The sequence below is a fragment of the Periplaneta americana genome, chromosome 10 (assembly GCF_040183065.1).
Source record: "Periplaneta americana isolate PAMFEO1 chromosome 10, P.americana_PAMFEO1_priV1, whole genome shotgun sequence".
NCBI lineage: Eukaryota > Metazoa > Arthropoda > Insecta > Blattodea > Blattidae > Periplaneta > Periplaneta americana.
In genome coordinates, this window is record NC_091126.1 from 98,070,711 (window position 1) to 98,084,572 (window position 13,862).

The following is a 13,862-nucleotide window of genomic DNA, read 5'->3' on the forward strand; positions in this document are numbered from 1 at the left end:
TCCTTCTTCATTAACTCACTGATCATGTGTTAAATAAGTGCTGATAATGTGTTAAATAAGTGGAAAAACGAAGGTTTTTGTGACGAGAATAATGTGTTAAACACTTTGACAACTGCTATGCACACATTTTACTGTAATGGCACTCGTTGGAAATGATGTACTGTAATGAGTAACTCTAAATGAAATGTCTATTTCCATAGTAATTCCTCTTATTGTTCGTTGCCTGTCAGCCTGAAACAGTTCTTCAATCTTTGCTGTATGAGTGCTGATGACATGTTTGGCAGTGACTGATCTGCTCCACAGTGCTAATCTGATAACATCTGTTCTTCCTTTGGAGAATTTTCTGCATCTTTTTGTCACATGTTGCACACTTACTGTTTGTACTCTATAAACTTCTATCAGTTACTTGTGAATTTTGGTAGGAGACAAAATCAACCCATAAAACTAAACAGTAGATAGAATTTCCATGCAGGATCATGTCTCAAGTTGTGTCACCATTACATTGTGTTGTAAAGAAGAAACTGATCACATCGATGACTTTGGTCTTACTGTTGAGTCATAAGCAGTGTGTGACTAAATAACTCATAGCATGCAACAAAGTATTACAGAGGGAACCTTAGTTTTTGATCAAGCCTCGTATTATGGAGGATGATATGGGTATTTCAATTGTACACAATTATTGAAATGTAATATATCTAATGCTACAAAAATACAAGTTCCATCATCAGAGTCATGTAATTAAAGATTTAGAGAGTTGCCTACTCTATTGAGAGTCAGTTATGCTTATTGGTCCATACAGCTTAATCAAACAGCTTGACATCTCTTCTATTGAGCATTCAGAGTTTAGAAAATACCATTGGGTAACATAGGCATCTTCTTAGCAGGCATTCTCCCTCATTGCAATATGACTAAAATAAGATATTTAACATAATACAGTAAAACCTTGCTAAAACCTACCCTCTATAAAAAGGAAACCTGCACAAACAAACAAAATTTTGGGAATGATTTCCTATCTAAAATAATACTTTAAAACGGAAAACTGCCTAACACGAAAACGGAATCATTTTTGAGCACCATTTAGGTAAAAAAAACCTGACTAAAACGGATAGTTTTAAGCGTAACTGTTGCTAAATTCTTTCAAACCATTTTTAATTTTGCGATAATACTGTACAAAACATGGCATAATTTTTTTGTGTCACTGTACATGCAATGATCTGGAAGACTTTCGCTATTCTTTGTCAGGCGTTGGGGGTTAAGCTTCTCTAACCCTGTCACTATTCTGTGCTTATTGTTAAGGACCCTGGCAGGTTACTGATCTCCTGTACCTTTACTTCTTCAAACCCTCTCGCATTTTCCTTCATTTATTCTCAGTTTTGTGCTAGCAAGCCAATACAGTGATAAAGGACAGTGTGAGTAGAATAAAACTGTGAATAATTGTAGTGTAGTGTCAATTTAGTTTCACATTTCCGTTTATTTATTCTGAGTTTTGTGTTAATATGCCAATAAAGTGTTAAATAACAATGAGAATAAAGTAACACCGTGCGATTTAATAAAAAAGCCTCTATGACCAGTTCCATCATGGAAGAGTGGCTTCATAATTTTAATGGAGCAATGAAACTTCAAGGTCGTAAGGTCATACTGTTTTTAGACAATGCTACCTGCCATCCAAGGATTGATTTGTCTAACGTGAAGTTAATCTAGTATTTTCCATCAAATACAACTTCAGTTACACAACCGATGGATCAGGGCGCAATTTACACTCTGAATTGATGCAAGACGCGAAGGAAATCCTACAATGTTACCTTAAAAAAAAAAAGTCGCGGCAATCCACTTTAAAAGAATGTGGGGGCAAAAAAAATAGGGCGCAGAGAGAGGGAGAGAGAGAGAGAGAGGCTGCAATTACGTAAGTTAATAATTATGAAAATAAAATTCACTTTGCATGTACTGTAGTAACTTTTATTTCAAATTATGTCTTCATTATTTTCTTCCTACAGTGAGCATATTGCAGTAGTCTATTTTTAGTTTTGCCAAAACTCAACCCTTTGTAAAAAAAAAAACCTGTGAAAACGAGAAAAAAAATCTGGAAGATCACGTTTCGTTTTAGGGAGGTTTTACTGTATAAACTAACAGAAGTAAATCTAAATACTGTAACTAATTAAATGTTGCTTCAAATATAAACACTTTATATTGCTTAGAAATAGACATGTATTAGTTTGTTTGTATTTCCAGTAACAGAGTAAATGGAATAGATTCAATTCTGTTATTTTATATATGCAATAATGTAAATAACTTATTTAAGCTACCGTATATTACAAAGAGGGAGGGTGTCTGCTAAGAAGACACCTATATACAAAATGGTATTTTCTAAACTCCAAATGATTTATAGGTCTTGAATGATAAGATCCTGATGGTAGAAACTGTAAGTAACTTATGTTACCTGTTGACATTTGGTCATGTTGTGATTAGCAAACAAGGGATGAGCTCCTTTTTGAATTTAATTAAAATCTACACTTACCATTACAAATATAGGGTGTCCCAAAAAGAATGCTGGATTTAATAATGTGAATAAAGACAATAAATGTAGATAACAGAGCAGATATCTGTGCCACCAACGCAACAATAACAAGGCATTGTTGGGACATTGCGCCATTGTCTTGTTGTTGGTTTGGTGGTGATTTGATCTATTCTGTTACCTGTTTTTGTTGCATTTATTCATATTATTAAATCCGGCGTTCTTATTGGGACACCTTTAGTACTGGAAATGTCTGCCACTTTGTTCAAGGTATGCCACACATACAGTATATTGAAAACACACACTGCAACTCATATGTAATTGATCCCAATGTGTAAGGCATTATTTCCCACTTCCTACATGTGACAGGGTTTGTTTCGTAGATATTTTCTTTTAACATTTCTCTACAAGTACAATGGCATGATTTAAGATCAGGAGAATATTGATGGTCACAAATTACAGGTTAACTTATCAAGGCATATAGATTTTAATACACCGTGTCCCAGAATTCTGGTAACACTTTTCTTAATTTATTATGCATAAACTACAAAAGATACAGCCATAATATGAATGTCATATTAAAAAGGAAGTCAAGTGGTTTGTTGTCAGTGTTTGGATTTAACAATAATTTGATATGAGAACCACGTGTAACTTGGCCTATGTTAACACGGTAATCATCTTTATTCTTCATATTATAGTTGGAATCTCCTGGTAGAGGGGCAGAGAAGGCCTGACGGCCTTATCTCTACCAGTTTAAATAAATTACTACTACTACTACTACTCCTGCTGCTGCTGCTGCTGCTGCTGCTACTGCTGCTACTGCTGCTCCTGCTGCTACTGCTGCTACTACTACTAGTACTAGTACTAGTACTACTACTACTACTACTACTGCTACTGCTACTGCTACTGCTACTGCTACTGCTACTGCTACTGCTACTGCTACCCTTCATGATATATCCTGTGTTACTATGGCGGCAGCTTCTCTAATCCAATGCTTAATTGTGTGTATATCTAATACCTACCCACTTCACTTACGTGATTCATGTTTCTTCTAAATTTTGTGGTATGGGTGGCACATACACACAGTCTTTTACATATGTAGGGTACAGAGAAAGATTGAACAGAGTTATACAAAGCAAAATTTACAGGAGAATTCATCTACTTTTTCAGGACATAAGCAACCAGTATCCACAAATTTCTTGTGACAGGCATAAATTGCCTTCCTGCTTGGAGCTTCTTTGCTGTACTTAGTCCTGAATTTCCTTTGCACATCTGTAGCATTCTTATTTTTGTCGAATTCCAGCACACAGAAAGCTTCTCTGCATCAGAATTCGCCATCTTTACAAAGAATGCCAGATGCGGGGAATGGGTGAACTAAAATCCAAATAAAACCATCCGACTTCCTCTTTAATATGATATATATATATGAAAGCTGTATCATTTGTAGTTTTTGAGTAATAAATTGAGAAAAGTGTTACCGGACTTTTGGGACACTGTGTACATGCATGTAGTTACTGGCATTGTATGCAACTATGTTGACCTGTTAAAATAGTTACAACATTTTTCTTCATCTGTTAGTCCATTACAATTGCCTAAGTATATCTCTGACATAAGCTTTTTCCCTTAATTTATGTTCCGCAATAATATATTAATCTGACAGTTCTTTTAGGATTAAACTGACACCAGTATCATCAAGCCATTCTTAAGTAATACACACTTTTTTCGGATTGTGTTGTCAAAAACTCCCCATTTGTTGTAATTATTTGATTAATGTCTGAATTGTATTCTTTTAAGGCACAGTAACTCCAGAGAACATATTTTATGAGTCTGATTTACCATTTTATGAATTTATATTGAAATTGATTCCAAGCAAACCTAAAATTTATGCCCCTTTGTAACCATTATTTTTGACGAAAATGTTGCGAAATATTCTCCTCTTTCTCCTTCCCGACCCCCCTCACTCTGTGCCACAAATGTATGGAAATGAAACATTGTAAAAGAGTTTCCTTTCTTCATAAATTATTAATCAAACGCGGTATAAATATTGATTCCCTTTGGCTTTTTCTTTAGTGGGCTACATTTTACACTCCTCACATACCAGCATGGAAGAGAGATTTTCCTGTGCAAATTTTCATATAGCTTATTGTGAGATATTTTTTAAATAGTTACTATATAAACATGTAGTAAAAGGTTTCTGCTATTTACAGCGAGCTATTAATCATTTCTAGATTTCAGAAGAAGTGTTGGATGAAGAAGCAGAAGAACTTGATGAAGAATCTGTTGCTGAGGGCAAGGATGACGAGGAGGAACCTAGTCCTCCAGAACCTGATGGTAATCCTTCAGCTTACATCAGTTGTCCACTACCTCTCTTTTTTTTCTGCCATGAGTCAGGCTAAATAAATTAGTTTCTGTCACCCTTTTTACAGCATTTCTTTATGTTGCTAAAAGTATGTTAAAAAAAAAAACAAATATTCAATGATTATATTGCATGTGTTAAACGTAATGAGTTTAAGATGTCTCGTGTGAATTTCTGAATTAGCAGTTGATGATAGCATATTGGAAATCATTGAACCTACCATTCCCATATTTAATGGCTTCCTCTCAATCTTCTAAAATATTTTTTTCTGGGAATAATATCTAACATGATGGTGAAGTGGTGTGAATTTCTGCTTCAAATTTAACTTTAAAAAACTGTCCGTGTTTCGTATTTGACTTTCTTTTATTTAACAGTATGATTATGATTTTAAGAAAATATTCTGTTAGATGAAGTATAGAAATCACTTTAAATACAGGGTGATTCAAAAGTCCCGATCCATTAAAAAAAAAAAATCATAGTTATTGTCCGGACACCAACACACACCAGTCCAACACCTTTCTAGGTTGTGAAATTAGTAGTGTTCAACATGATGTCCTCCATTGTCTCGGCACAAATTCCACCGCTCCACAGTTGATCGGAACACTCGTTGCAGAAGTTGTTCTGTAATGGTGTCCACAGCAGTTCGATTTCGCACAAACATTGCCTGGACCTCAGCATATGTTAACCTGTTCATCTGTCCACAAACTATGGCTATTCTCTCTTTAGTCAGCATGGTTTATATTACCTGTAAAAGAAAAATGTTACACTTTAGTTTCAGGAAAGTGGATCGGAACTTTTGAATCACTCTGTAATACTCTTTATTAAACACAATGTGTACAGTAGAAGAGGAGTGAGAAGTTTTTTAACTTAATTGGATAACATATCTGTTTAGTCTTGAGCATGGGAACGAGGTGACATACTTGTTCTGTTCTTGTACAGTCAGCTTCAGAATTTTAGCTCTATCAAATGACACAGATTAAAATTATTGAACCCTGGTTGTAAATATTGTGCGCGCAAGAAAGAAAGTACGAGGGTCGTTCAAAAAGTAATGTCCTACATTATTTTTTTCCGAATATATCTGCAGTGCCTGGGAAAAGTGACATAAGTCAGGTTCCACAAACCTTTTTTGATAATTTATTGACAACTTACACTGGTTTATGTCGATTTGATTTTTTTCTGTATGAATTATTGTAATGGGAGAAATACTTATGTCTCTTTTTCCAAGCAAACAGATGTTCCGTAAGTTGTCAATTAATTATCAAAAAAGGTTTGTGGAAATTGACTTATGTCACTTTTCCCAGGCACTGCAGTTATGAAAACTGTTGCAGTTTTGTGACAATATCAATGACTGTTTCTTCTTCACATACTATTTTTCTACAAAGTCTCCATCATATGGTACTGCCTTATGCCAGCATGGAAAAAGTGCATGTATCCCTTGCTGGTATCAGCTCTTGTCCTGCGTGCGTAGCCACTTCCTCAGTGCATCAATTATGCTGTTGTCACTTTAAAAATGAGTTTCACGCAAAGCATAATTAAGAGACAAAAAGAGGTGGAAGTTAGTCTGTGACATATCTGGGCTGTAGGGTGGATGCGGCAGCAAGGTCCAACCAATTTTGGTGATGTGTTTCCAGGTTCGCGTGCATTGTCATGCTGGAGCAACGTTTCTGCTGGATTGTTGCCAGACTTAACCCGCCAGAAAAGTTTCTTGATATTGTTCAGAGTGTTGATGTATGCCTCTGAATTAATGGTTGATCGATTGAGGTTGATGCCATTTCATTGACTGCCTTTTCATCTCCGACTCAAAATGATGCACCAAAGTTTCGTTACCTGTAAAGATACAGAACAAAAAGTCCTCCCCTTTGGCTTCAAAATGCTCTAACAATTCAGAAGAAGTGACTTTCCTCTGCAGGTTGTGGTCTATGGTGAGACTTTGTGGAACCCATTTTGAGCAGACTTTTGAATATCTGAGAGGATTAGATTAAATCAGACCAGATCTTTATTAACCGGTAGAATTACAAGCATTCATGGAATTGTCATTACACAAGAAAAATGACATAACGTACAATATTATGCAATATAACTTAATTCTAAGTAAACTAAGCATACAAAACTACAATTTATTTAATTGTACATTGAAAGAGAAAAACAGTAGGCCTATGGTTAACACAAAGTAATATAATATATTACAATAAAAACTTAATACTACTCATAAGTAGCATGCAAATATCATCCTTAATTGTACAAGCTCGATCTCCCAAACACCCGATAACCCCTTCTGGATGCAGGTCATGATAACACGTAATCCTACCAGTCTTCAGGCATGTGTGGCACTGTCCCATTCAATCTCTCTGTTTCATCTTCCCATTCTTTACTTCACTCTGGCTTCCCTGAAACATAAAGTCATCAAGCGCAGTATCAAGGAGAGTAAATGAATAATTTTTCCCTTGAAATTATTGAAATCTGCTTTACAGGGAGCCTTACCTGAAAGATTTGATTTGCAAGGAGAGTAAATGTTAATTACTGAAACTTTAAATTCTGATATTCATTTGTGCAAAATGACGTGTTAATAAAATGTTCTTTACTTTTTTTTTAATTTTTAATTTTCCCATATAAAGTTCTCTGATATTTTGTGGAAGTTTATTGTATAAATGATCTATGTGATATGCTGTTAAGACTTCTAGTAAGCTTGTGGTAATTGAAATATTTTGGGATGTTCTGGTGCTATACTCATGATAGGTTGAATTTGTTTTAAAGGAATCTGTGTTTTGATGAATAAAGCACACTATGTCTAAAATATATATGCAGGGTACAGTTAAGAATTTTAGTTCTCTGAAAATGTTTAATGTTCAGTCTGAATAGGAACTTGCTTAATAATTTTAAGTATTCTTTTCTGCAATTTGAGTACTTGTGTCAATTTTGGTAAAGATCCCAAAGTAATAAAGCCATATGATAGTGAATGAATATAGCCAAAGTATACTGATTTTGAAAGTGCCATGGGTGATATTTTTCCATGGACTCGAAAAGCATAACATAAACTCCTCAGATGTTGTACATGCTTTTTCCATGTCAGATTGGAATCTAACCATACACCAGAAATTTTGTACATTCTACTTCCTTAATTTTAGCATTATTAAGTACTATTTGAATCTGTTCAGATGAATATTGATTAAATGACATATACTCTCAGACAATTTTATTTATATTTAATTTAAGCTTATTACCAGTATTTGCTAGCCACTGTTCTAGTTTTGTTATGTTCCATTAATTTTTATTTGTAAGTTTTCTTCCATACTGTCGTTCAGTATTATGTTTGTGTTAGCTGCAAATAAGACAGTTTTTCCTTTAGTTACATTTAACGGAAGCTCATTTATGTGTAGAAGAAATAAAATTGGATCAAGAATTGAACCTTGAGGGACACCATGTGACATAGCAATGGATTGATAACACTGGACAACAAATTTAAACTTTGTTTCTGTAATTTTAACTAAATGAGAGGTGCTGAGTTAATTTCTGAAAACCAAAATAGTTTTTCCTTTAGTTACATTTAACGGAAGCTCATTTATGTGTAGAAGAAATAAAATTGGATCAAGAATTGAACCTTGAGGGACACCATGTGACATAGCAATGGATTGATAACACTGGACAACAAATTTAAACTTTGTTTCTGTAATTTTAACTAAATGAGAGGTGCTGAGTTAATTTCTGAAAACCAAAATTTTCTAACACATACCATTTTTATGGTACACGCACTTCACTTATTTACACAAATTTGTTACACTAGCACATAAAGCAATCTTTGTTTGGTCAAAATTCACAAATTAAAATGTCTTTTTTTATCTTTTACGTTTGTAGACAGCTTCTGCAATCTCTCTGATGAGTGACCAGCAATATTCAGCCAGCATACTTGCATTCCACCTTCCATTGAAGCACTTTTCAAGGGTAGATATTTCTTGATGAAACCTCTCCCCGTGTTCATTGCTTACAGCACCAAGGTTTTTTTTTTTTTTTTGGAAAGAAGTCCAGGCGGCTGTTAAGAAAGTGTACTTTCAGTGACATGTTGTATCCCATAAGGTGAAAATAGTGCAACATTTCATTAACATTAAATAACTTTTTATTTTGGAGAAACAGTACATGCTGGACAAAAACTAACTGCAGATTCGTTTTTGCGACCACAAAATACATCGAATACACATATTTTTATGAAAAGGACAAATTTCATGTTGTACAATGTAATAATTGAACAAACACTTTCTAATGTTTACTTACAGCTGTAGGGCTATTTGTCATGTTGTGATGGACCAATCTGCATGAATAATGACATCCACGCAATTCATCATGTCTGAAGTGTTGGTTATGGCAGGGCATCCAGCAAATGGCAGTTCTCAGAGCTTGGTTTCTGCACTTTCTGACACCTGAACTCTCTGAACCCACCACTCTGCTCTTATCAACTGCACAACTACCATACACTGCAAACAAACGTTTATGGATGTTCACCAGACTTTCATTTTCGAGAAACAAAAATCCAATTACTGCTTGCTGCTTGTAACGGGAGTCTGTAACAGACGTCATTTTAACAGTTCACTACAGCTCTGCCATCTGTTGGAATGACTTGCAACTCAGTACACGCGTGGAAGAAACATCAGATTTCAAGCCCTCAGAACAAACACTTTCTAATGTTTACTTACAGCTGTAGGGCTATTTGTCATGTTATGATGGACCAATCTGCATGAATAATGACATCCACGCAATTCATCATGTCTGAAGTGTTGGTTATGGCAGGGCATCCAGCAAATGGCAGTTCTCAGAGCTTGGTTTCTGCACTTTCTGACACCTGAACTCTCTGAACCCACCACTCTGCTCTTATCAACTGCACAACTACCATACACTGCAAACAAACGTTTATGGATGTTCACCAGACTTTCATTTTCGAGAAACAAAAATCCAATTACTGCTTGCTGCTTGTAACGGGAGTCTGTAACAGACGTCATTTTAACAGTTCACTACAGCTCTGCCATCTGTTGGAATGACTTGCAACTCAGTACACACGTGGAAGAAACATCAGATTTCAAGCCCTTAGAAGTTCACTTTTCTATCTTTGTTAATGGTATAGAAAAAAATGTGGGACATTACTTTTTAGAACAACCCTCGTAATACACGACTTATCAGCGAGATTTTGCGATGATTTAACTAGGCAACACTACCTCACTATCATTGACATAGTTGACACAGACCAGCTGAACTAGCTCTGTCTTATATGCCTTCTGATTTTGAAAGTGCTTTAGTACTACTACAACCAACCACCACCGCCACAGTCACTGCCACCACCACTGTCACTGCCACTACCACTACAACTTTCTCTAATTGAGAAAGAAAAATGTTGAAAATATATGGATTCAAATTGTGGCCCTTTCACACACTAGTGTACTTTACTGCCAATTAAGCCAAATGTAGGGGAGACCTAGGCAAAGTGAATAAGCTAAGAATAAACAATGCCCCAGACTATATTTTGGTGTCCCCAAAATAAAAACTGCATGAAATTGGTTGTGACACATGTTGTCCACATATTTAAAAAACAGTAATTCGTTTCTCATACCTCCGGACAGTGATATGATTTGAGAAAGAAAATATAGTTGCTTATTTACTTTGCCCATGTACCTGGGCAAGGTGAATACCTCTATAACATTTTCACATTTTTATTTAATTTTTATTCGCTAATAATAAAATTAAACCAACACACAAACACGATGTTAATGAGTCACATGAGATGATAAGTAATGATATTGCAGCCATTTACAGACGTTAGATTAGTACGAAATACAAATTTATCGTAATTTAAACTTACAAAACTATAAACAAATTGTAACATTCAATTCAAAACTAAACACTATTATTTGATATTTACTATTATATATTATTTATTATTCACAAACTCAGGAATAATTAATTTATCATTTTTATTCAGTTCACTCAGTCCTGGCATTCGTCACAAAAATAGGATCCATGTCCAGAATATGAGGTGCAAGATTCATGAGCCCACTCTTGCTTGACATTGCAAACACTGAATTCAGTCTTCTACAGGAGGGTGAATATGTGGCTCAGCACATACCAAACACAAAAAGTTAGCTTTTTCCTTTTCTGGAGCTTCAACAAGTCGACATTTCACTGGCATTGAAGGCTTCTATTTCTTCTGCTTTTGTTCCTGATCATATTTCTCTTTAAACTGTTTTATAATTAGTGTAGATGTAAGAACTTCAGAGCGCTGACATTTTCTTCATTTACCTCCTATCTTTTGAGCATCCAATTTTGGCACTGGCCTCGAATCAAAAGGACTGACTTAGCCTCTCCTGCTGACAATGTTGAGCGTTTTGGTGTAACCAGAACTAAAAGTCTGAGTGTAAATTGATGTATTGAATATTTCTTCAATCATTGAAGATGCTGGGATCACAGAGGAAGTTGATTCTGAGTCAGCATTAGCTGTTTCCTCAGTTGCTGAAGAAGCTGGCACCTCAGAAGTTGTTGAATCTGAGCCAGCTGACATTTTGCTGATTTCTGTCTCAAGTGGGCGATCTGTAAGTTGAGTGGAGCAAAATCTTCATCAACAAACACATTATCATTTTATGGCCAGATAGCAGGACCACTGATAAAAACATTTTATTTCTTCAGATGCTTTCTGCATTGCTCCTTCAGACCATTGCTCCTTTAGACCATCTTCTTGTAAAAGAAAACTACCTGACAATGCATTATTACCTTTTTAAGTAGTAATTAAGATCAGTGCTGCTGTTTTATAATTTAATTTAATTAATGGCTAAGTCATCAATAATATTGTGAACATACAAGTTTGTAATAATTCGACGTAAGTTGTAATTATTATGTTTCAGATTGAAAATGAAAATTCACATATAAAATGTATCCATTATTTAGTAAATATACAGAAATCCGCCACTATAAACCATGTGTCTTAATGCCTCTACTATGTAAAATGACCTAATATGCTTGTTTCCAATAGACAAATACATATAAAAATATAGCTAACACTTACATAGTGAAATAAAAGTGGCAGGGCAAAGCAGTTAAGTTATCCACTCTCTCCTAATCACTTTGCCCACAGATGCCATCTCATTTTTCTTTTAAGGTTATACAAGTAAGAGATGTCAATAATCTTCTTTTTATGTATGGCATTTTAGAAGTAATTGTATTGCCTATGTATTGCTATCAAATACCAAAGAGTTTCTGAATTATTGTATGTTGTGCCAATTTTCTTCAAATACACGCTGACTGCTTCTCTCACTAGCTAGAATGATGCCAAGTCACTTCCAGCAGCTCAATCTGGTTGGGATTCTTCCCCAACATAGCACCTGTTCGCGTTTTAAGAAATAGGCATTATTCTCTTTGCCCAGGTCTCCCCTACTTTATTTTGATACTGAGTATTTATTTCTGCAGCAGTTGAAAGCATCATCAAAGAAAATAATCTTTTGTTGCTGCCGCTATGTTAAGCTATACTGGATTGATACCAATGTGCTGTAATTTACGCATATTTATGAAACCTGATGACAACAGTGTCATTAGAAATACTTCCTTGGATTAAAAATGACTGCCTGACTAGACTTGTAGTCCAACTGAGTTTCAGTCGACTTTTCGAAGCCTATAGGTGCTGTATAGGTTTCGTTAATGAAAACGCAACTTTCGCATGTCAATCTGGGATCTGAGAATCATAAGATAAATTATTTGTTTGGGACGACATGTTATGAAGTAGACTATTTGCAGGTTTCTAATCTTATTTTGAATTTATGTGATCTTTCAGTAATAGAATACACGTGTGTGTATGTTTGTGCGTGCATGCGTGCACATGGATGTGCATGTGAACAACATATTAATACGAAATGATGGTTATTATTTTCAGACATAGAGGAACTTGAGTCTGTGACCAATTCTAGCAACAAAATACTGATGGAATCTTTCCTGACACATTTACCCCATTGCGTAAATCGAGAAATGATTGACAGTTCTGCTGTGGAGTTTGTGATGAATCTTAATACAAAATACAACAGAAAGAAACTTGTGAAGTAAGTATAAATTTATATTTGCACACAGCTGACTTCATATATGAAAGCCTGAGCGTTATATTTGGCAATGTCACGGAGTTGTTAAATAGATGGTTGGTTGTGAAATAGATGGCTGTTGTGGTGAATGGAGCATGGAGTACATTAAGGAACTTAATCCACCAGGGATCGTGCACAGTTTTTCCGACTGGGCAGTATACGTTTTGTTGAATTACACGATGTTTCTCTTTTATTGGTTGTTGCAGTCTTCAGTATCTCTCCACTACTTTTCTTAGAGTGTGAAACAAAAAAAATGAGCACCATTATTGATCTGGGTTTGACATAAACTCTTGTTGATTAAGAGCCTGGTCATTTTCACCATGTGCGACTTTTGACATTTTATTAACACATGTTCTAAATTTAATTAAACTTTATTTCAAATTATTGCGGCATATTCTGTGACTTTGTGAACAGATGTTATTACACATAGTAGAGAGTTAATACATCTGGATATCAATTTGTCACAACAATGGAAATTGTAACACAAATAAAGCTCTGTTTTGTAATGGAGTATTTTTCAGTCAGAGGATTTGAGTTAACAAGCTAATACTACAGTAGAAATCAGTCTTCTTATCAGTTATTATTGCATTTAGTAGATGTTGGAAGCAGTGTAGTGCAGTAAAAAAACTAGTACTGCTACTGCTACTACTACTACTACTACTACTACTACTACTACTACTACTACTACTACTACTACTACTACTACTACTACTACTACTACTACTGCTGCTGCTGCTGCTGCTACTGTACTTACAAATGGCTTTTAGAGAACCCAGAGGTTCATTACTATCCTCACATAACCCCGCCATCAGTCCTATCCTGAGCAAGATTAATCCAGTCCCTAGCATCATATCTCACCTCCCTCAAATCCATTTTAATTAGTGTTGTGGGATTT

General features: G+C 35.2%; 1 protein-coding gene across 9 annotated transcripts in view; it reads left to right on the top strand.

The window, feature by feature from the left end:
• Window positions 1-13,862, top strand: part of LOC138707923 (regulator of nonsense transcripts 2-like) — a 199,197-nt gene that overhangs the window by 103,778 nt on the left and 81,557 nt on the right. For all 9 annotated transcript variants that reach the window (XM_069837983.1, XM_069837982.1, XM_069837978.1 and 6 more), the window contains 2 exons: window positions 4,741-4,843; window positions 12,769-12,931. In XM_069837983.1, coding sequence (XP_069694084.1) covers window positions 4,741-4,843; window positions 12,769-12,931 — 266 coding nt within the window. The remainder of the gene's footprint in view (window positions 1-4,740; window positions 4,844-12,768; window positions 12,932-13,862) is intronic.